Source organism: Lepidochelys kempii, chromosome 2, assembly GCF_965140265.1.
Source record: "Lepidochelys kempii isolate rLepKem1 chromosome 2, rLepKem1.hap2, whole genome shotgun sequence".
In the NCBI taxonomy this organism is placed as follows: Eukaryota; Metazoa; Chordata; order Testudines; family Cheloniidae; genus Lepidochelys; species Lepidochelys kempii.
In genome coordinates this window covers 82858379-82882682 of record NC_133257.1, presented here as the reverse complement: position 1 = coordinate 82882682, position 24304 = coordinate 82858379, and the positions used below count along the sequence as shown (strand labels likewise).

General features: G+C 42.1%; 1 protein-coding gene across 3 annotated transcripts in view; it reads right to left on the bottom strand.

Annotated features, from left to right (window-relative positions):
- The window catches only part of ABHD3 (abhydrolase domain containing 3, phospholipase), a 31701-nt gene extending 17401 nt beyond the window's left edge, over nucleotides 1–14300 (bottom strand). For 2 of the 3 annotated variants that reach the window (XR_012156988.1, XM_073329428.1), the window contains exons 1-4: nucleotides 13900–14300; nucleotides 5718–5881; nucleotides 3681–3863; nucleotides 2449–2494 (exon numbers count right to left, since the gene is read on the bottom strand). Coding sequence is in view for 2 of the 3 variants with exons in the window: in XM_073329428.1 (XP_073185529.1) it covers nucleotides 2449–2494; nucleotides 3681–3863; nucleotides 5718–5881; nucleotides 13900–14061 (555 nt within the window). In the remaining variant the exon portion in view is untranslated. The remainder of the gene's footprint in view (nucleotides 1–2448; nucleotides 2495–3680; nucleotides 3864–5717; nucleotides 5882–13899) is intronic. The other variant, XM_073329429.1, reaches the window with a different exon arrangement.
- Nucleotides 14301–24304: the final 10004 nt, after the last annotated feature.

The window sequence follows — 24304 nt, the reverse complement described above, 5'->3', positions numbered from 1 at the left end:
ACACCCACACATACCCAGTAACCTATGGATTTCATATATGCCAAAACAAAGATTTTTAACTGTATATTTGTTATTAAAGATGCCAAGGAAAAATCCTATCCCTACTGAGGCCAGTGACAAAACTCCCCTTCAACAGGATAAAGATTTCACCTCAGGTATTTAAAATATCATACAAGATGTTTTAGTTTTGTTCATTCAGAATCTCATGAACCTGAGGCAACAATGTATTTTCAGCTTTTTTTTTTTCTAACTGCTTGCAATTAAACAGCCTGGAAATTTGTGGCTGGTTTTAATACATTTAATTAGACAAAATTAATTAATTTCAATTTACCTAACAAGAATATAAAAATACTGAAGTTAAAAATAAAATACAAAAGGAGGAAAAAAGCTGGGATTGGGATAATTAAAACGACATGAGTTACCACTTACTTTATTATAGCTAATTAATTATAAACTGAGTGTGAATGTATTTTATTTCAATTAAATAGGCAAGTCTGCAGAAAGAAAAGTAAATTATTTTCATTAAGGAGATTACAATGTTTTTCATAAGAAAGTATGCTTGACTTAAATCCTGTAAAAACAGAGAGATACTGGGCTTATATGACATTTAATTTCTGAAACCCAAGTGCATTTCTATGTGCTGAATGAGGATATTTTAAAACAATAAAATAAACGTATCTGTTGCTTTTTCAACTGAAATGCCTGTGCTCATCTAACATATGATCATTTAAAAACAGTAATTCAGTCTAACAAACTAACGTTCAACAGAACACCAATGATAGTACAGTATTTTTTAAGTCCTGATCCTTTAAATAGGCATTGTATAATGGAAATTTAAAGTTAAATCACTCTCTAAAGACAAGAACAAGAATTATTGTCATGACTACGTTTTATTATGTTGCCTGACTATGCTTCAGACTCATTACTTGGGGATTTTATATAAATATGTGGGGGGAAAAAACCTGCAGAAAAAATGTTATAACTTCAGCCGTTTTAGTCCATAGTAAGATCTTATAAAATATGTTAAGCCGATTACACTGAAATAAACACAAAGCATTGAAACAAGAGATCTTTTCACTTACTGAATCTGAAATTCATCAACAAGGACTTTGTGTGTCACAAAACAGCTTTGTGTATACATCTCCAAAAGTATGCAGAAAAGTAACATGGCAGTGTTTTCACTGAAACATTTTAATGGGTTAAGAGAAAGCACAATGGGCATTTTAAGTTGTTTTAAAAATCAGTGGATTAAAAAAATGCAAACAATACACAGTATTGTGCACACTCATAACAGCTGCAGAACTTGCCAACAAAATATATATGAAGAAACAAAGCTTATTCAGCAATATTTCAGCACATCTTGAGCCTAGCTGCAAAAAGTTCTTAGCTTTAAGTTTTCAGTAATTTATCACTAGTTTCTAAAATAATGTGCTGTGTAAATCCTGAAAACAACTTCTGCTAGTAGCTCATCTTGTATTGTAATTGTTGGGAAAAAAATAAAAGTAGGCTTATATCAAAAAACAAAATGTTTCAGATAAAACTGGTTCATTCATACAATAATGCATAATGGTGGGTCAGTTAATAATGGCAAAGTTTTTAAAAATTTTATCCAGGTCCAGTTAAAATTCATACAGACAATTCAGTTTAAAGTAACTGCCACTGCTTATTTCTGATTTATGTGTTAAAACATTAGAAAATATTGCAATGGATAAATTACAAATGTACATTTAGATAATATAGTATTTTTGGAGAAGAAAATACAAAAGATATTAATTTTGCTGGTAGAGATATTAAATTATTCAAATCTTTATAAAATGAAATACATCAATGGAATACACTCCATCTGTATTGTGCAGATTATAGTACATTTATTTATTGCTGCAAAAGTCATGTTATCCTCCAGAAAAGCAGCTATCACAAAGCATTTTTATTGATGACATCCAACCATCCAAAATTCAGAAAATGACAGTATGATTTCTGAACTTTAAACGTCTATGGTTTGCTCTTTATCAAGGAACATGGAGCCCCTATAAGTAAAGTAGATGCCATATAAGAAATGAATAGCCTTTTTAAAAGGTGAATATATGCCAGTTATAAAATCAAGAACTAAGGGCCTGACCCAAAACTCATAGAAGTCAATGGGAATCTTTCCATTGATTTCCAGGGCTTTTGATCTGGCCCTAACTGACCAACCACATTTTAGCATATTCCACTATAAGAACTGAGGTTAAAAATTGAAGATGGGTGCTATCCTAATCTGAATAAATATAATTAGAGATATGCACTCTGTCAACTACAGATTAGATTCTATACTAGTCATTTATTAGTTAGCCACATCAAGCGTGGTCATCTTAGATTAGAATCCAGCCCTAAGAATTAACACTGATGACTTCAATACATGCTGTCTACACAATGAAAGTTCTTATTTTTTAAAAAATTGATCCTTACCAAGAGAGTCTCACCAGCAGTTCCTCGGTTGTTAAAAACCACACATCTAAAAATTGAGAAGGTAAATCTGAATATATACATTGTTTATTGTATAGATGTGTACAAGAATCATTTTAGGATTACACTTTTATTTTTAAAGGTCATTTAAAAATAAAAAAATGTACTGGAAATACATAAAGAAATGTGTTCCAATAAGAAGTCTAAATTTATTTACTCAATATGTAAAGTTCTTATCCTGCAATCCTACCTGCGTGGATGGACTCTTACGCCTGCACAGAGATTCACTGAAGTCAATTGGGCTCTATATGGACATGTATCTGCCCATGAAGATCAAATTGCAGAATCAGAGTCAGCCTATATTATGTTTATTTGGTAGTAGACATGAGCCAGAACCAAAACCACAGATCTAAACACCCCAGAGTTTTGTATGGGTTGTTGCGGAGGGGAGTTTTCAATCGGTGCAGCATGGACCTCTCTCTATTTGATCCTAGTGATAGTGGCAAAGCTTTCTGGTAGTAAGAATTACCTTGATTTAAAGATCTTTAGTTTTCTTGATAAATCTTATTGTTTTATTTTTCCTCTCTACTCTAAAAACTTTTAGTTTTTCAAAAAGTTGATTACATGCAAAAAAGATGGACTTTATGCCTGAATAAGCCTGAATAAGTGGGCTATGGGCAGAACAGTTCTTGCATGACAAAATCTACCCCTTAACCATCAGTTATAGGGCTGGAATGCTGCCACTCTACACACAGTAGATAGGGGCTTGTGGTCACTGGATCTGAGTAAGTATGGATCCAGTAGCCCTTGCCTGAGCTGGCAACCCCAACAGTCCCCTCCACATTCGCCTGTTTGGAGCTCAACACAACAGCCCTCCTCTTGAAGGAACAAAGGAAAGCTTACAAAAAGAATGAATAAGACACGTTTATAAATAATTAAGGGAATCATTTTCCATTCCCTTACACCTTGTGTGGTAATTTACACCTGAGCAAAGTATGTCTGAAAGCTGCTGCTCTGACATCTTGCATTTTGCACACACTTTGCATGAGGTGGAGGGCAGTAGAGAAATAGGCCCATACAGTGCTCTATACAATTCTTATTTATTATTATCAAATATTATCCTATGTAATTTATTTCTGTAGATATAATTTGCTCTAGTAGACATCTTATACACACACACATACAAACAATTTTAGTTGAACAAGCAAAACGCTAGCCAGTGAAGCTAGGAGTACCTATATCCCAGCATTTCACTCTGTTGGATCATGTGAAGAATGTAGGATTCCTTGCTTGTTCCTGTGAGGCCAGGCAGTAATAGGATAGTGGGTCTTGTGCTGGCATCCGGAAAACATATGCTGTCATTATTATCAAACCAATCCAGTGAAATCTGTCCTCCATCTGTTGTTTTAATAAGCTCACTGAAAGGAACAGTTCAAGAGACAATATTGATTAGGGTTTTTTTTAACTGTACCATGAAAGGTATTTACAGTTCAGAAAATATTAGTTGTGGAATTTATATCCTTAATCTTATTTTAGTATTAAAAGTATTAGCTAGCAAAATTTGTGTGTAATTGTAATTCATTAAGGGCCAGACCTTCAGCTAGTGTAAGTCAGTATATTTCCTCTGCGGAGCTATGCTGATTTCCACCAGCTCAGGATCTAGTCCTTTGTGAATTACTGGTGAAATCCTGGTCCCATTGAAGTCAATGGGAGTTTTGCCATTGCCTTCTATAGAGATTCTAATAACATGCTCGTCACTGTAGTATGAATGTCATCTAGTAGGAAATTAAGCAATGTGACTAACTTCTGTCACACGTTTTTTTCTCTCATCATCTCCTTGGGGGAGAAATGTGTGTAGTGGGTTTTGTTTTGGTAAGTTAAGGGGGTTCTGTGTGTGTGTATGTTTTATTGACAGAAACACACATTGTTTAAATGAGGCCAGGATGTCACCCTATGTCAGTGGTTCTCAACCTATTTACCATTCTGGGCCACATATGCGGCCCACAACATGTTATGTGGGCTGCATCCAATGCTACCTGTATGGCCCTGAGGATATCACATGGGCCACAGCTCTGCGTTGATTGGACTGTAAGTGGCACACGGGCCACAGGTTGAGAACCCCTGCCCTATGTCTACAAATTTTGCTAGTTAGTACTTTTAAAACTCATCTGTGTTAAGACTGCAACAAACTTGATAATATGCCAAGAAACCAAGCAAGGCTTAAACCATCAGATGAAGTTTTGAGTCAGTTTTATAAGCATACTGTATTTTCCCTGTCATCTAGCAACTTTCTGATGAAGAAAGTGAACAAACACTCAAATGCTCTACAAATTACCATAATGAGGTCTGCCTTACGTATAACTTTTCTTTCCTCAGCAATACAACACTAGTAGCACTAGTGAATATGAATCACATATTTTAAAGTGAATAAGCCAAATCCTGGGCCCTGCTAAGTCTGCTTTGCACTGCTTCAGCAACAAGAAGCAGACTTAAAGCTGCTTTACATGGCCAGTTGAGGATTCTTCTTGCATGAGGCAAAGCTTGAGTGGCACAAAGTCTGTGTTCCCAGATCTATCCACCTTCCTCACAGACCCGGGAATAAAGGAAATGTTGTGGAGCAGGAAAACAGGGTCTGGCCAAAGCAGTTCTGTGCTCCAGCCATCCTAGTTGTCCTTTAGAATATCCCTTTGGGAGCTGGTGCAAGCTGAAGCTACTCAACATTGCACAAGGGGCTGAAGTAGCATCTGCCTGGGCCCAGGTTCAGGGAAGTTGTAAAGGTGACATAAAACCACTTTTCCCTCACCCTCGGGGCCTGTGCCAAATGCAGCTTTGAAGGACCTGAAGACTGAGCCCCATGTGTGTGTAAGGGAGATTATTAGAGAAAGAGCAATAAATATAAATACCTATTCATGTCCTAACTCAAGCATCCAAGAACAAAGGATAAACCTGGGGGCAAGATTTATCCCTGGCACTCAGAAGAGTTGTGCCTACTTACCAAAGAGCTGAATTTGGCTCTGGTGGGGAGTTAAAAGGAATACTAAAGGAGCAGTTTTTAAGCTGGGAAAAAGAGTAACAGTATGCTTCCCTCTCCCCCCAAGGTATGGTATACACTACCTAAGACATATACATCTATCTAGGTTATTATACCACAAGCATTACTGTGGTATCTGAGTTCTGGTGGTTCCTAAATTACTAGTTACATGAAATACTATCAGCATTGATGATAATGTGGCTGCAGAAAAATTAGTAACTTGCAAGAAAGAGGCACTCACTTCCTATACTCCACTGGGGGTCTTGAGGTGATGAAGGGACGCAAGAGGGTCTGCACCCGGCCCTCCCAGCACCATACTGTGGGGCAGTAAGTTTCTGTCACTACAGGACAATGTTCTTGGAGAAAGCGGCTGAAGCTCTCACTGCCAGTCACCAACTGAGGTTTCTAGGAAGAGAGACCACAGTCAGGTATGCAGCATCCATTAACAAAACTCAGGCAAGGCTGTTTCATTCTCTACCAGCGAGCTCATTTATTTTCGTAATTAATTTTTGCTTTCATTTTAAAAACATAAGTACATCAAAAAGCACCAGCAAAAAGCAAAGAACAACACTATTGATTCTAAACATTATGGATTCATGAGATGGTTCTAAAACAGGTTATTAAAGTACTTATACTCTCATGAAAAATAGTTTATGCTGGCATAATGCCTTCCATCAAAGGATGGAAAGCACTTTGCAAATATGACTTATGTCCCAAAAAAGCTTGTGTAACAGGCAAATATTATTACCCGCATTTCACAGATGGGGAAATAAAGAAACACAAACACACTCTTTGTACAGGAAGTTTGAGGTCTGTGGGAATGCTAGTGCTGACAAGCTGCTAGTATTTTAAACAAGATGTTACTTAGTCCTCTCTAGCTTCTCAGCAGTAGTGCAACAGTGGGAAATTTGAAGAAAGTGCTAGACACCGCCTAAAGCCCAGCCAGCAACAGGACCAAATTCTCCCAGCACCCAGTCTTTTGCCTTAACCACAAGGCCATCCTTCCTTTGGTGGAAAAGCCTCTGGGTATATTCCCAGTAATCACATACAGTGTCTCCTGTACTTTCTCAAGAAATGAAACATCAGGCCAAATCCTTATCTGGTGTAAATTACACCAGATGAAGATCTGGCTCATTGCATCCAAATTATTTGAGTCTGTGAAGTGGGGTCCACCCCACACAAGCCCTGACTGTGTTAAGGTGGGACTGGTGAGGTCAATTAACCTTAGATGCTGTACCTGGAGAACTGGGGCTTGATAGGGCCTAATAGCAGACAAAGCCCAGCTGGGAGCAGAGCTGGGCTAATAGTATAAAGCCAGGAAGTGCGAGCAGGAAGGGGTTGTAAGGAGGAGGTCTGTAGTCACTCTCTAGCGCAGTGGTTCCCAAACTTTAACAACTCGTTAACCCCTTGTTGTAGCAACCAGGCAAGGTACTAACAAACTTCAACAGAACTTTATTTTTAAAGTGGAAACCTCTTTACCAAGCTGCTGCTGCACCCTCGGTAGCTCTCATTCCGCCTCCTCAACTTTTCCCCCCCTTCCTGTTTCCTGTCCTTTCAGACTCCAAACAACCAGTGCTCCGAGTTCTAATAATTACACGCAGCATCAAAACACCACATTCCCTCCTCCCTTAAGACACTCTCCCAATTAAAATAAACATTGTTGTTCTAACCACAGGAACAAATATGAAACAAGACACTATACTGTTGGCAGAAATATTACACTGAAAACACTAGATACTACATAACATTGTCTCTAGTCCAGACAGGTGGTCATCTGGTCTGACAGGCCGTCTCTCAAGCCCCTGTTCCAGTGCAACGTCTTGTTGTGTTGATACTACAGTGAAGTCATCCAATGCAGACTGGGTGTTGGCATAATCTCCTCTTGGTGCATAGGCAGGTGCAAGATAAGAAGCATTCCATACCCGCCCATCAGAAAGTAGATAGGTATAAGGTCCCTTCTTCTCTATAATTTTAAGAGGAGCTGTGAATTTATGGTCCCCTTTGTGTAAAATTCCAGGTTTTCGTATTCTAACGAAGGAACCACACTCAAACTTTGGTTCCTTAGCACCCCGCCGCTTGTCTGTGAAAGCCTTATACTTTGCTGGGTTCTGTTCAACTGTTTTTCTCACATCATCCTTGGCTGGGGCATCAGGTCGTGCCTTTTACAGTCCAGCAATGTTCAGTTTTCAGAGTTGCAGCCGTGTTAGTCTGTATTCGCAAAAAGAAAAGGAGTACTTGTGGCACCTTAGAGACTAACCAATTTATTTGAGCATAAGCTTTCGTGAGTTACAGCTCACTTCATCGGATGCATAAAAGTGGAAAATGCAGTGAGGATGTTTTTATACACACAGATCATGAAAAAATGGGTGTTTATCACTTCAAAAGGTTTTCTCTCCCCCCACCCCACTCTCCTGCTGGTAATAGCTTATCTAAAGTGATCACTCTCCTTACAATGTGTATGATAATCAAGGTGGGCCATTTCCAGCACAAATCCAGGGTTTAACAAGAACGTCTGAGCGATAGGGGGTTGGGGGGAACAAGGGGAAATAGGTTACCTTGCATAATGACTTAGCCACTCCCAGTCTCTATTCAAGCCTAAGTTAATTGTATCCAATTTGCAAATGAATTCCAATTCAGCAGTCTCTCACTGGAGTCTGGTTTTGAAGTTTTTCTGTTGTAATATCCAACTTTCATGCCTGTAATCGCGTGACCAGAGAGATTGAAGTGTTCTCCGACTGGTTTATGAATGTTATAATTCTTGACATCTGATTTGTGTCCATTTATTCTTTTACATAGAGACTGTCCAGTTTGACCAATGTACATGGCAGAGGGCATTGCTTGCACATGATGGCATATATCACATTGGTAGATGTGCAGGTAGATGTTCATCTGTTTCCCATGCAGTAACTCTGCGGGTGATCTTTGCGTTGTGGCATGTTGTGTAGCCCGGGTGCTTACAAGAAATCAGTACTGAAGGTTATCCACAATCGCCTGTCCAGTTTAGCCTTTTGCAAACTCTTTTTCAAACTTCTGTTAAACCGATTTCCCCATCGGCTTGAGGGTAATATAGGGATGACCTTCTGTGTAAAATGTTCCTCTCTGCTAGAAAAGTTTCAAACTCCAGGGAAGTAAATTGACTACCATTATCTGAAACCAGTTCTTTGGGGTTACCTTCCCTGCTAAAAACTGAAGAGAGGAACTTAATTACTGTAGCAGAAGAGATTTGCGATGTAAACGCTACCTCAGGCCATTTACTGAAATAGTCTATTAAGGTGATGGCTTTTGGAGCAGTATCAAAGGGTCCTACAATGTCAATTGCCACTTTTGCCCAGGCAGATTCAGGAAGAGGAACAGGCTGTAATGGAGGGGTACATGTCACTGCTGCCTTATCATGCATTTGGCAAGTGACACAGGATTGTATGAGTGCTTCAGTTTGAGAGTCCATCTCTGGCCACCAATACAGATCCCGTAGTCATTGTTTGGTTCTGACAATTCCTTGATGAGTATCGTGTGCCAGGTGTATGGGTTTTGACTGTAATTCTTCTGGCACAAGTAGCTGGTGTGTACCTCATAGCACACAGCCATCAAGCAAAGAAAGTTCATCCCAAACTCTAAAATAAGGCAGCAAAACTGGGTCAAGGTTTTTAGGGTTACTGGGCCATCTCTTTATCAGAAATTCCCATAGTTTTTGTTGAATTGGACACGCTGAACAAGCAGCTTGAAATTGTACTTTTGTAACTGCAGTAAGAGTGCTTATAATAAGCGTAACTACTACATCCTCATCCTCCAGTAGACCATCTGGTGAAGGCAAAGGCAGGTGAGAAAGGCAATAAGCTACCACATTTTGGTTTCCAGGCTTACATTCCGGTTCATAATTGAAAGCGAGTAGTCTTGCAGACCATCTATCAATATGATATCCTGCTCTTCCCAGTCCTTTTGTGGTGAGCAACGTTGTCAAAAGGCTGCGGTCTGTGCGCAACTTGAACATGCGGCCCCACAGGTAAGTTCTCCATTTTTCAGTAGCCCAAACACAAGCAAGTGCTTCTTTTTCGACTGTAGAATATTTTCTCTCAGCATTACTTAGTGTCCTTGAAGCAAATGCAACAGTCCTCTCTGTGTTGTCCTCATGAAGTTGTGTGAGGACAGCCCCAAGTCCATAATCAGAAGGATCAGTAGTTACAATTGTGGGCAATGCAGGAGTGAATAGTGCAAATACTGGACTATGTACAATCAAGTCTTTCACCGTTTCGAAACTAGCTGGTGCATCCGTTGTCCACACTAAAGTTGAACTTCTCTGTAGTAATTCTCATAACAATTCAATGACAGAAGCATAACTGGGAATGAATTTTGCATGTCAGGAGGTAAGACCCAAGAAGGAACGTAAGGTTTGCAAATCTGTTGGAGGAGGAGCATTTGAAATTGCCAGGATATGATCTGGATCAGGTTTTAGTCCAGCCTGTGAAATTGTATGCCCCAAAAAGGAGAGTTCAGTTTGTCTAAATTTGCATTTGGACCTATTGAGGTTGAGGCCTGCTTTGCTGATGCAGTTTAGTACCGACTGCAAGTTATTGTCATGCTCCTCCAAAGTATTTCCAAACACGATAATATCATCCAAATAGCACTGAACTCCATGTTGATTCTTCAGAATCAATTACATCATTTTTTGGAAGGCACTTGGGGCTGATGCAAGACCGTATGGGACACGTTTAAAACGGAATAGTCCCTCATGGGTAATAAATGCTGTGAGGTCTCTGCTATCTTCATGCAACATAACCTGGTAGTATGCGGTCTGCAAATCAAGAGTAGAAAACATCTTTGCTCCACAGAGTTCTGCAAATACTTCTTCTATGTGAGGAAGAGGATGGCTGTCAATCACAATAGCTTTATTTGGCTCCCTTAAGTCCACACAAAGGCGAATGCCTCCATCCTTCTTCTGCATCACTACTAAAGGTGAAACCCATTCCGAGGAGTTAATCTCTTCAATAATGTTCTCTTGAACAATTCTTGAATGGTCCTCTTGAACAAGTTTTCTAAGTTCCTCTGAAACAGCTTCCCTGACTGAAAATGGTAAGCACCGTAATTTCTGTCATACAGGCATCACATTATTCCGCATTTTAACTTTATGTAGAAACCCATATGCACAGCCGAGTTTCTCCTCAACCTGGTGTTGGGCCCAGCTGAAACTGGTGTGTGTACCACAAGAGTGTTTTGCTGAGGAAGATCAATGCGTCCATTAACTACCCTGAGATTTAAAGCAGCCAATAAATCTCTGCCAAGGATAGGAGTGCCTTTGTGGACAATGTAGAACTCTGCAGTTACACAGCAATCACCAAAAGTAACAATTGCTGGCAGGCAGCTATGTACTGGAATATGGTTTTTCAAATAGCACACCAAGTGAAGTTTGGGTTCAGTAAGAGGCACATCTTTAAAGTAATGCAAATAGATGGAATCAGGTAGTATAGATACTGCTGAGCCAGTGTCCAACATTAGCTTAATAGAGTGTGATTTGCCTGAGGGTATGGCGGAAATGTTTACTGTGCACTTTATTTGTTCTGGAATACGTGCAGTAGTGATTTTGTCCACGCTCAGCACAGTAACATCTGGTATTGTAACGGAATGCACCTGTTGATTGAACTGGCTGCTGCGACATACTTTAGCAAAATGCCCAATCTTTTTGCAATCATTGCACTGAGCTACTTTTGCCGGACATCCTGTGTAGCTTTCAAGGTGTTGTGGGGATCCACAGTGAAAGCATTCTTTTACTGTATTCTGAATTTGCTGATTCGGTGGTTTTCCATTAGTTTTCTCCTTGTAATCATTTGTCTGCAGCGATAGTGAACTTTTCTGCAAAGGAGTCACAGCCTGGACTGTGCCTCCTGTATCCCTGCTCAGCTGTAGCTGACTCAATCTGGGTAGCAATGGTTATTGCTTTTTCTAGTGTAAGTTGTGGTTCTAGAAGTAAACGTTCTCTTACATGAAGCATGGTTGTTTTCACAATGAGCTGGTCTCTAATCATCTCATCTGCCATATTCCCAAAGTCACAAGTTACAATCAGACTCCTCAGGGAAGCAATATACTGCATTATAGTCTCCCCTGTTTTCTGCTCACACTGGCGAAATCTGTAGCGATTAGCTACTACATTCACTTTTGGCACAAAAATGTTATTTAATGCAGTGAGTGCAGTCTCATATTTACCATCTGCAATGGGAAAAGTGTAAAATATACACTGCCCTTCTGCTCCAAGGCAGTGGATTAGCACAGCACGCTGTCTTACTTCAGAAATCTCTGTAGCAGCGATTGCAAGCGGATAAGTCTCAAACATACGGATCCAGGCAGTAAAAGCAATTGGAGGCTCACCTGGGCTTTGCAGAAAGGGTGCAGGTGGGTTCAGAGGCAGAAGATCCATCCTCATTGCCAAAATGTTGTAGCAACCAAGCAAGGTACTAACAAACTTCAACAGGACTTTATTTTTAAAGTGGAAACCTCTTTACCAAGCTGTTGCTGCACCCTTGGTAGCTCTTACTCTGCCTCCTCATCTTCCCCCCACTTCCTGTTTCCTGTCCTTTCAGACTCCCAACAGCCAGTGCTCCCAGTTCTAATAATTACAAGCAGCATCTAAACACCACACCCCTTTCACGAAAATATCAAATCTCGTGAACCTCCTAAAAATGAATATTTCCAGGAATTTTCTCCCTTATCTGAGCATAAATTATAGAAGCAGTGATCTTGGAAATAATTAGTTTTTTTATGACATGCTTATTACACACTTTATTATTACATTATTATTTATCATTACATTATTAATTTTATTACATTATGAAAATGGCAACACTCTTCCAAGATTCCACTTTTGTAGCTCATATCACTTCGATTAAGCCTCCTACATGTTTCATCAAAGAGTACCAGATGTGAAACAGCATGTAGGTATTTAAGAAGCCAGCTCAGATAAAGAGTTCCTCCCACAAGGATTCGGGTCTTGAGCAGTTCAGCCAAACAACGCACGACTACAACAAAGCTTAAACTTGTTCTTCCAGGAAGTCATGGTCACAGGGCTCGGGCTGCCCCGGCGGCCAGGGTCCCTAGGGATGGCTCTGTCCACTATTACAGAATTTTTTTCTGAGAACCCCCTGATACATTTTGCAAACCCCCAAGGGTTCACGAACCTCAGTTTGGGAATCACTGCTCTAGAGGGAAAGGGAGTTAGTCAGGGGCAAGGAGGAGAGCTGGGGGGAGAGTAAGACCTGGGGTCCTGTCCTGGACTAGGCAGTCTCACAAGAGGTCTAGAGGGGGTGATGTAGCCACAGGGAGCCGAGGAAACTCTGCTGATAAACACAGAGACAGGCAGGGGATAAGCGGTGGGGTAGGAAAGAGCAGGGAAACAACAACTGAGACTGAGCAGGTCTGGATTGCTAGTCAGACTTGTCCCTGGATTAGCAGGAGGGCCTGGCTTCCCCTACCAGCCTCTGGGAAGTGGTGCAGGACCTAGAGGTGCAACGGAAGACCCACTGAGGTGGTGTCTGACAGCTTGTCTGGTGTGACTGGATTACCCTGGAAGTGGGGTTAGGGATTGGTCAGAAGGCTGAGTTAAAAGGGAGCATCCAATTCAGACACAGGGGTGACCAACAGAAGTGCCAGATGGGGTAAAAAAATAATAACCCAGCCACAAGGAGGTGCACCTGTGGTGAGTGAACCCTTTCAGAGTCAATTATTTGTGAAATACAGGGAAGGAAATATAGAAGTGTCTGAGCTGCATATCAAAGTATGTATATCTAACTAATGACAATGCAGGGAACAGAAAAATTGTACAGAGGAGAAAGATAAACTACTTTCTTTGGCTGCAATGTTAGTAAATGCTTAGAGCCAGAGAATAGATGGTTTAGAAGGGGGAGAATTTTCTTAATTTCTCCTTCCAGCACTCCTTGTACCCATGGTCTGTCTACTGAAACTGACAAAAGGATGCTGTCAGGGCAATTTTCTCACCATCCCCCTGCCCACCCTCCCAAAAAATTGGATACGAAAAGATAGACTTAATAAACCTAAAAATCCCGTAAATCAGTTTGTGTAAGCAAATGAGCATTTCCCCGGCAGTGTGTGCAACCCAAACAAAGGAGCACCCTTCTAGGGCAGGCGACAGTGACATTGACTGGAAGCCGCCTAGAAAGCGGAATCAACGCGGCTTTGCTTTTACTTGTCCAAAGGTGAAAGAAACTTCAGACCAGAAGAAAGGGGGCGAGTGCTGAAGTGCCCTGCGCTTTGCAAACTCCTCTTGGCTTTAGCGAGAGAGCGGCGATTTGTATCAGAGCCGAGGACATTTGCCTTTTTAAAAAAGCGTTTTAACCTGACGGTGACCCTACTGTAAAGCTGTCAGAGCATTATCTGTCCTCTACCCCCAGAACCATCCTACCGCGCCTGTCTCCACTCACCTTGGCGATGCTATTGAGGTAATAGCAGGCGAAGGCGGCGGTGAAGCCCAGCACCAGGGACAAGCCCACACCGGAACCGAAGAGCCCCACCGGCACCTGGATCTCCAGGTACAGGGACAGCTCCCGGGTCAGCACCTGCAGATCGGTCTCCAGCAGCCTCATAGCAGCAAAGGCAGCACTGGTCGGCGGGATGCAACAAACACACACACACACACTGGGGGGGGGGGTGAAGCGCCCGGCGATGCAGGGCTGGGGACCGGCGCATACACCCTAGGGAAGCACGGGGGGAAGGAGTCCGGCAGCTGACCCCGTTCCTGCCGCTTCCCCAAGATCCAGACGGTGCCGATGCCGCAGCCAGCGGAACGCTCCGGGGCAGCCCCAGCTGCCGCGAAGCTTCCTCTCCTTGCGGCTGCCCAGACTGCTCCGCCCCTGCCCTCCCCTCCGGTGGTCCAAGGCCGGGGCCGTGCGCTCGGGCGGAGATTACTGCAGTGGGGGACGGGGCGAGACAGCTGTGACAGCGGGCAAGAGCCGCACCCGGGCAGGGGGCTAGAGAGGCAGGGATGTGGCGGTGGGGTGGGGGTGGGGAGATCTGCATTCAGGAGGATCCTGCCGCCCTCTAGCTGGTGATGGGGGCGCAGGAATCAGGCTTGTTGCAGGGTGGGCTCAAGGCCATGCTTCCAAAGCGCTTTGACTCACTAGCAGGTGGGAGCGATGGTGTAGAAAGGGCTTCCCTGCATATCACATGTCCTTACATCGTGGTTTGATAACTCACAAGGAGTGGCCATGGGCCTCTCCGAGACTGAGGTGTGGACAGGAAGAACTATCTGGGCAGGATGAGTTTCTTCTATGCCCCATTGTGAGAGTTTAGTGTCCACGATGGGCCATCAATACCACAGCTGTCTTGCACCAATGTAAATTCTGTCTGCTGCTGGATGTTACCCAGGAATACAACACATGTATAAGATACCTGTACATAGCCAATATTCATAACTTCAGATTCAAAAAATGATACATGCATATAAACAGGGTAATCATACTTAGCAAATCATAACTTTTCCGTCTACACCTTGTGACATACTTTGTACAAGATTTGTTGCAACTGCATAACAGTTGTAGAAACAATGATAATAATGGTCATATTCAAGCATCACACATACCCAGCCAGCTCTCTACAGAATATAGTTCAGGAATCACTGCTCTGGCAGAACAAGTCCATTCTAGGCCAAGGCTTTCACCTTCTCGCTTTCATGGCCAATGTGTCATTTCCATTCAGTCACTTTGTGAACCCCAATTCTTCAGACAGACCTAAAGCTCTTCACTTTCAGTGAGAACAGAGTCCAAGGCAAGGTTGGAATTTAAAACTAACGTGTCAGTTGTCAAAATAGAAAAAAAAACATATTTATTATTTAAGCATGTGTATATTCAGACAGTAATAGTAACTAGTAATCTCTCACTTATACAGGGCCACACATTGGCAAGAGGGCTGAACTGATTTTGTAAGATTTAAAAACATGAATCTTCATGGGCCACGTCATGTTGAATGGTCCCTCAAAATGTGTATTAACTACTTATGCTAAACAATCTGTTCCGTCTTCTTTTTAGCTGTGACACACTGGGTATGATCACACTGCAATTAAAACCCTGTGGCTGGCCTGTGCCAGCTGATTTGGACTTGTGGGGCTCAGGCTAAGGGACTGTTTAATTGAAGTACAGATATTTGGGCTTGGACTCTAAGACCCTGTGAAGTGACAGTAGTAGGTGTGCCAGTAACTGTTCTTCCATACAGTGTTTCTTTGTACATAGCCCGTTTAAGTCTTCTAGTAATCCTCTGATATCTTCTCGGAGATACAAGAGAACAGACCACTTCTTGTTCCTAAGTACCCAATTCCAAGAGACACTAGAGTTGGGGGAGGGGAGGGAGGGAGAGAGGGGAACCCGGTGTGAACTTTGTTTATAGCTTTTTCAAAGGAACAGAGTCCAAAATTCCAAAGATACTTGCTACATTTACAATGCTCTTTGCCCTCCATTCCTTAGATACCTATTGGATCAACCTAGCTTTAACAGATTTAGAGGGAAGCCACAGATTTTTCTTTGATTTTGTATGCTTGTCTCTAAACCACGTTATTCAAACAGCTTACTCAACCTATTGTTTGTCTAGTCTCCTCTGTAACTAGTTGTTTTGTAAAAGTAATTTAAAAAGACCTCACTTCGGTGCTCTGCTATTTTTGCTGCAAAGTGGTTATGTGATGATGGGGGGCTTTGGGGAGAATTATTGGGTTTTTGGATTAGAGATGGTCTCCAATTACAGAAATAATGATCTTGTGGGTGGAGGGAGCCTAGCTAATTCCTTTTGTACTAGTTTCTTTTTTCAGAGGAAAATCAGGTGGCTATTGGAGCTGAGAAACCATCTTGAAGGAAGAGGCTGGTGGGGAGCAGCAGTCTGAGGGGAGAACTGGAACAGTGACAGGAGAATCAGGGTGTCTGGAAAAGGAGGAGTTGAAGCAACAGCCTGAGTAGGGGAGGAAATTTGAGAGGCAGCTTTGGCATGATCTGTTGTCATGGCCACCAATGGACAGGCCAGCTGGCCATAGTGGATAGTTGAAGAGGCTTGTGGGAAGAATTACTTGCAAAATGAAGAAGTGAGAAGAGTCTAGTGAGGAAGAGGGACTGAGGAAGAACAGCAAGAGACTGCCCAAAAAAAGCATCTGAGAGCAAATCGTTTGTAGCATGACAGGAATTTTGCAAGTTCTTTGCTCTCACTGTGATTCTGAATGGGCCACTAAATTGCTGCAAAAGTATGAAATGCTTAAAGGGAAAATTAGGCTTATGCACTCTGTTTCTTTGTGAAGAAGTTCTGAAAGTTTTTAACATTAAATTAAAAGAGGGTGCTTTTCTGCTTATCATTCAAGTCTTGTTTACCCTGGAAGACACTCAGGGGCTGAAGCACCCACGTGGAAAAAATGGTGGGTGCTGAGCACCCACCGGCAGCTCCCTCCCTCCAGTGCCTCCCGCCAGCTGGCAGCCAGGCAGATCAGCACCTCCCACTTCCTCCCAGTGCCTCCCACCCATTGCAATCAGCTGTTTCGTGGCACGCAGAAGGCTCTGGAGGGGAGGAGCGAGGATGTGGCGCGTTCAGGGGAGGGGGAGGAACTGTGCGAAAAGAAGTGGGGTGCGGGTGGGGCGGGAAGAGGTGGGGCAGGGGTGGGGCCTTGTGGGAAGGGGCGGGGTAGGGGCCGATGGGGCGTGGGGCAGAGCCAGGGATTGAGCACCTTCTGGCACTTTGGAAAGTCGGCACCTGTGCACATGGTTGGCCTGGGTCAGCTGTCTTGGGCTTGTAACGCTCAGGCTCTGGGGCTGAAAAATTGCTGTGTCGATGTTTGGGCTTGTGCTGGAGCCTGACCTCTGGGACCCTGGGAGGATAGAGGATAAATTACATTCAGCATCATGTGAGCTAATTGTCATTAAACCTAGCTTAGGCCACTGTTTAATCATTTTAGGTGACATGATGCCGAACACTATTTGTACTGGTTTTTGCATCGTGTCTGGTCTCTGCATCGTGTCATCTAACGTAACTGTTCACAATCATGTTAAAATGGTAAAATTCTGTGGCATATACCAGGCTGATATCAGCCATGTTTGTTTGAAGTGCCCCCACTCTATTAGTAAATGTTGATCTTTCTGAGAAGGTTTGTGTTTGCTACTTCCTGAGCAAATGCTAAGCTGCAGAAATGCTAGAATATTCCTCAGTACTGTGGAACTTGCTGTAAAATCCACTTCTTGCCACAGGAATATGATCAAAATGTCATTTCTAGCCCTTATAGTTCTGAAGATTACCTCCAAAAGGTGACCTGAGTACAAACCAATTCAGTGGTGCCTTCCTGAATTTAAAGACAGCATGAAACAATAATTCAGAGATGGAGGAACTCCCCCATGAATTTGATAATTCTGAAACCTAAAGATGACAATTTGTGGCCTACTGACAATGTGAGACAGCATAAACTAAACTAAATTAGTATAATGCATTGGCTATATTTCTCATATTCATCTCTAATCCAATTAAAACAACCATTTAAAAAAATTATCTGAAACTGCCACAGAACTTTGACAATTTTTACCAGACTGCCACAGAATCTAGGGACTTTCCCATAGAATGTGGGTTAAGTTTGCTTTGGAGTACATAGACCCTTGTCTATAGCTACAGTTGATGTAACACTCCCATTTAAACTCCCCTATTTTTAGTCCCTTATAAATATCTCAATTTTTTGTCTGAAAAGTTGCATGCTTAAATTAAGCACAGAAACAGAACATATTATACTGTTTTATAAAACTTTTAGTTATTTAAAAAACATCTCAAAGCAAACAGTGAAATTCTGGCTTCATTAAAGTCAATGGTAGCTTGGCCATTGACATCAGTGGAGTCAGGATTTCACACAAGGAGATTTTTTCCACTGAAAAAATGGTCTAGATTTCCTTTTGCATGATAGCTATGAAAACTACTTATAAAACTTTTTGTGTAATCTTGAATGAGGTGTGTGTGTGTGTATACACACATATATATGTTAAGAGTATGCACAGTGTATAACGCATAAAAATTCAGCAACATGCATTAAGGTGTGTGTTTTAGGGAATTTGTAGGAGCATTTGTTCATAAATGCATATCCAAATAACCACACCTGGTATGTGTGAAATCTAAGATACTAATCTATTAAAACTTACATTAATGTAATGTCAAGGTTGAGACTTCAATTGTTTATGTTAAAACATTAAAAAAATTAAGATTATTGTGTATGCTTGGCTTCCTCAAAGTTCATCATTACTTTAACAGATGATTTCATAGCAACTAAGCCATTGTTTGTCAGATATTATTTAGTACTTATATGGGGCCTGATCCAGAAAAGCCCATATGGACATGCTTAACTTTGAGCACATGGCAATGGCAGTCCTCAGGCACTTTTAAGTACATGCTTGAATACCTTGCTGTAGCCGGCCACTGATCTTAGCTCTTCAAAGCACTTCAGGAACACGAACTAATAGATTCTGACTTTACCCCTGTGAGTTATGTAGGTACAAATTACTATCACTTTTAGAGATGGGGAAACAGATACAGAGAAGAACTGAGTTCCTGGATGCCAGTCCCCTGATTGGACCATGCTTCTCTCTAATTTAAGGAAGTGCACTTTTTCCTGTATAAGCATAGATGCACGTGTTGTATGAAAATGTAACAAAACCCTACTGCATAATATTTGAAAGCATTTAATTGGTACATAACTTTGAACTCTACTAAAATACATTGGACTACTAGGCTGCACGAAGAACTTGTACGGCAGCACAGAGAATAAAGTAATTTACAAATAGAGAAAGCTGGTGTATGTGCTATTGTGTATATGTACGTCACTGGGTGGACTGGGATCCAAGAGGAAACTGGTTCAGGCCACTTGAACCTCATTAATAGACTCTGGAGAGGGCAGCTGGTCTCTGTAAAGAGCCAGAGGGGAACGGGAACCAGGAAGAAGAAGTTGTAGCAGAGTGAAGCTATTGAGAGTTAGAAGGCTCCTCCAGGCTGCATTGCATAGAACGTTTCATGAGAGTCTCAGACTTCAGGGACCAAAAAATTCTCACCAGGTAGGTCTGGGAGGTCTAGGCCTGCCAAAAGAAGGGAAGAACCAGAGTGAAGCTGGAACTTGAGTTAGATTCTCTCCTGGGAAAAGCCCCAGGACTGAGGTTGAGATGTCAGGGCAAAAAGACTCTAGCCATAGAGGGCTGGGAGTCACCTACCAAAAGCAAGGGAAGACTACCAAAAGGCGGGAAGGCCTGGCAGAGGTGCACAGGAGAGAAGGCTTCTCTCCTGGGAGAAGCCCCAGGATTGAATGTGTGGAATTGGTTATAAATAAATTAGGCCCAAAGGGAATGTTCTACAGACTCTGGACTGGCAGAGTTTATTTAAGGAGCCATGAAAAAGGGGATAGCTGATGCAGAGTATGGCAGAGCCACCCCTGGCTATGAGGAGGTGCTGGGGGGCAGCTAGGGTGACCAGATGTGCTGATTTTATAGGGACAGTCACGATATTTGGGGCTTTTTTTTAATATGGACTCATATTCTCCCCTCTCCCCCCGTCCTGATTTTTCACACCTGCAATCTGGTCACACTCAGGCAGCTGACCCTATTGCGTTGCACTAGATTATTAGAGGACTCTTAACTCTGACTTTTTGTCTGTCTTGTGACTTAAAATTTCAGCCTTCACACTTCATTAAGATTTTTCTCCTCAGCATATAATATAGATCAGCCTAGTAAATGGTTATAAAATCCACTTGACCTGTGAGAGGATCCCAATTTTTGGATTCTAAAGATGTGCCTGCCTGAGGTGGGAGCCCAAACTCCCAAGTCTACTCCAGAATAGGATCTAAGAATTCATTATTCTTCCCCTCAATCTGGCCCACTTTGCATCATTTTCTGTTGCCTATTTAAAGAGCACAGCTGCAGCTGCCATCTTGTTTCTGTTTGTGTGTGTGTGTGTGTGTGAGAGAGAGAGAGATGGGTTTGCAGGAGGCATAGCTCTCTAGAAGTAGATCAATAGCTCTCTAGAGGTAGAGTTTCAAAGCAAATAAGAAAGAAAACCATTCTAAGAGTCTCATGAGCCACGGTTACCTGCCTTAATGGTCCCTGTGACCTTGTCTTCACTAGCATTTTTTGTACAATCTCCCACTATTGCAGTTCCACTGGAATGGCAAAGGTGGGAACACTTGTGTAGACAGGCTGGTGTTTTAGGCCTGAATTACCTGTGTAACTTTAAAAACATCAGTGGTACTAAGCACATGCTTAAACACCCTGCTAAACTGGGATCCTAGCCACTTTTTCATTGAGATAAGATTAGATGACTTGGTGGTTAAAATGCTGAGAGCCTGTCTACACTCCCACTCCCACTTCTGGAAGTGCAAAAGTGAGAGATTTAAGAAAAATGATCATGTAGATAAGGACTCAGAATTTGTCCATATTAATTACATTGCATTTTGTGGCCACCTGTTATGGCCAGAAAAATAGCAGCTCCTTTATGGCCATTATCAACTGACTGTACTGTAAGTGATTGTGACTTTAGTTTGTGTGGGAAAGAACAGGATTAGCCGGGCAGAGTATTGGTATTCTTATGCTGAGGTTTGAAAAGGTGTAATAATAGTTTATCCTTGCCACTGACTGAGATAGTGTTCCTTTATAGTTCGATAAATGAAATTTACCATATCATTTAGCACTTATGTAGTGTTTTTAACTAATAGATTTTAAAGTACTTCACAAAGATAGAAAAGCATTTTTAGCCCACATTTCATGGGGAAGCTGAGGCAGACAGTGTCTACATGACTTGTAATGAAGAGGGTGAAACTGAAACAAAGTGCAAAAGTCAGCTCTCCAACATCACTTTCTACAAGCCATTACCCTCTGATCCCACTGAGGGTTACCAAAAGAAACTACAGCATTTGCTCAAGAAACTCCCTGAAAAAGCACAAGAACAAATCTGCACAGACACACCCCTGGAACTCCGACCGGGGGTATTCTATCTGCTACCCAAGATCCATAAACCTGGAAATCCTGGATGCCCCATCATCTCAGGCATTGGCACCCTGACAGCAGGATTGGCTGTCTATGTAGACTCCCTCCTCAGGCCCTAAGCTACCAGCACTCCCAGCTATCTTCGAGACACCACTGACTTCCTGAGGAAACTACAATTCATCGGTGATCTTCCTGAAAACACCATCCTGGCCACTATGGATGTAGAAGCCCTCTACACCAACATTCCACACAAAGATGGATTACAAGCAGTCAGGAACAGTATCCCTGATAATGTCACGGCAAACCTGTTGGCTGAACTTTGTGACTTTGTCCTCACCCATAACTATTTCACATTTGGGGACAATGTATACCTTCAAGTCAGCGGCACTGCTATGGGTACCCGCATGGCCCCACAGTATGCCAACATTTTTATGGCTGACTTAGAACAACGCTTCCTCAGCTCTCATCCTCTAATGCCCCTACTCTACTTGCGCATATTGATGACATCTTCATCATCTGGACCCATGGAAAAGAAGCCCTTGAGGAATTCCACCATGATTTCAACAATTTCCATCCCACCATCAACCTCAGCCTGGACCAGTCCACACAAGAGATCCACTTCCTGGATACTACGGTGCTAATAAACGATGGTCACATAAACACCACCCTATACCGGAAACCTACTGACCGCTATTCCTACCTATATGCCTCCAGCTTTTACCCAGACCACACCACATGATCCATTGTCTACAGCCAAGCTCTACGATACAACCGCATTTGCTCCAATCCCTCAGACAGAGACAAACACCTACAAGATCTCTATCAAGCATTCTTACAACTACAATACCCATCTGCTGAAGTGAAGAAACAAATTGACAGAGCCAGAAGAGTACCCAGAAGTCACCTGCTACAGGACAGGTCCAACAAAGAAAATAACAGAATGCCACTAGCCATCACTTTCAGCCCCCAACTAAAACCTCTCCAACGCATCATCAAGGATCTACAACCTATCCTGAAGGATGACCCATCACTCTCACAAATCTTGGGAGACAGGCCAGTCCTTGCCTCAAGACAGCCCCGCAACCTGAAGCAAATACTCACCAGCAACCACATACCACACAACAGAACCACTAACCCAGGAACCTATCCTTGCAACAAAGTCCATTGCCAACTGTGTCCACATATCTATTCAGGGGACACCATCATAGGGCCTAATCACATCAGCCACACTATCAGAGGCTCGTTCACCTGCACATCTACCAATGTGATATATGCCATCATGTGCCAGTAATGCCCCTCTGCCATGTACATTGGTCAAACTGGACAGTCTCTACGTAAAAGAATAAATGGACACAAATCAGATGTCAAGAATTATTACATTCATAAATCAGTCGGAGAACACTTCAATTTCTCTGGTCACTCAATTACAGACCTAACGGTTGCAATATTACAACAAAAAGACTTCAAAAACAGACTCCAACAAGAGACTGCTGAATTGGAATTAATTTGCAAACTGGATACAATTAACTTAGGCTTGAATAGAGACTGGGAGTGGTTGTGTCATTACACAAAGTAAAACTATTTCCCCATGTTTATTCCCCCTCCCCCCCACTGCTCCTCAGATGTTCCTGTTAACTGCTGGAAATGGCCCACCTTGATTATCACTACAAAAGGTTTTCTTCCCCCCCCCCCCCCCGCCCAGCTCTCCTGCTAGTTATAGCTCATCTTAAGTGATCACTCTCCTTACAGTGTGTATGATAACACCCATTTTTTCATGTTCTGTGTGTATATAAATCTCCTCACTGTATTTTCCACTGAATGCATCCGATGAAGTGAGCTGTAGCTCACGAAAGCTTATGCTCAAATAAATTGGTTAGTCTCTAAGGTGCCACTAGTACTCCTTTTCTTTTAGTCAAATATATACATATCATGGCTTTAATGAATGACTATATATGGCCACAGGAAGGCAGCAAAGCCTGAGGAATAATAAGGCTCTGCTGTATTTTAAACCACAGATAGATTAAATGTGGCCTACAGAGGAAGCCATGACTGCCCTACAGCTGGTTGCAATTTTTAATGTCCATTTCTGATTAAAAAAATTTTAGTTGATCAAAAAAACTAAATTTTAGCTGGGCAAAATTTTCCACCTGAAGCATCAAAAACTTTCAGTGTTTGTTTTTTGTTTGTTTGTTTTTGACATTTCAACCCTTGCCCTCAAACAAAAGAATTGGTAGAGAGTCTTTGGCTAAAACAATTTTGTTTTGTATCAATTGTTGTCATGGGAATTTATTTCTCCTAACCAGCTCTAGGCTCCCCATAATTCTTAAAATAGAGATGGGGCCTGAGAAGACTGCAGGTCCCAGTTGGCAATGGTTGCTAAGGAGCCCCGGGGGAGGAGAGGAGATCTGGGATCCGAAGAGGGAGGTCCTGTGCTGGTAAAGTGGCTGCAGTGCAACCGTGAATTCCCCCACTTAGTGAAAGATCTTGCATTTGGCTGAGTTTGCTGAAAGATTTATAAATGTACATGCAATCGGACAAAGTCCAGTTACATCCTTCAATCTCAGTGACTCAACTGAGGTTTCATCCAGCTCATAACATTTCTATAGGCTGCATCTGTGTATTTAAGACAGGACAGCTACCATCTATTCCATTTTATGTCCTCAGCTCTTGAATAGTTGTGTCTGCAGCCTTCAGTGGAACAAGTTGGGGCATTTCTGCTTTAAACAGATAGTCGTAACTGACTGCAATGATACTAGTCATGTAACCAATGACTACTCAAGTAAATGTGTTTGAAGGATCAGGCTCAGTGCTTCTAAAAAGGTAATAACTGTTTTTATAGGAGTTCTTTAAAACCGAAGTGTGTCCA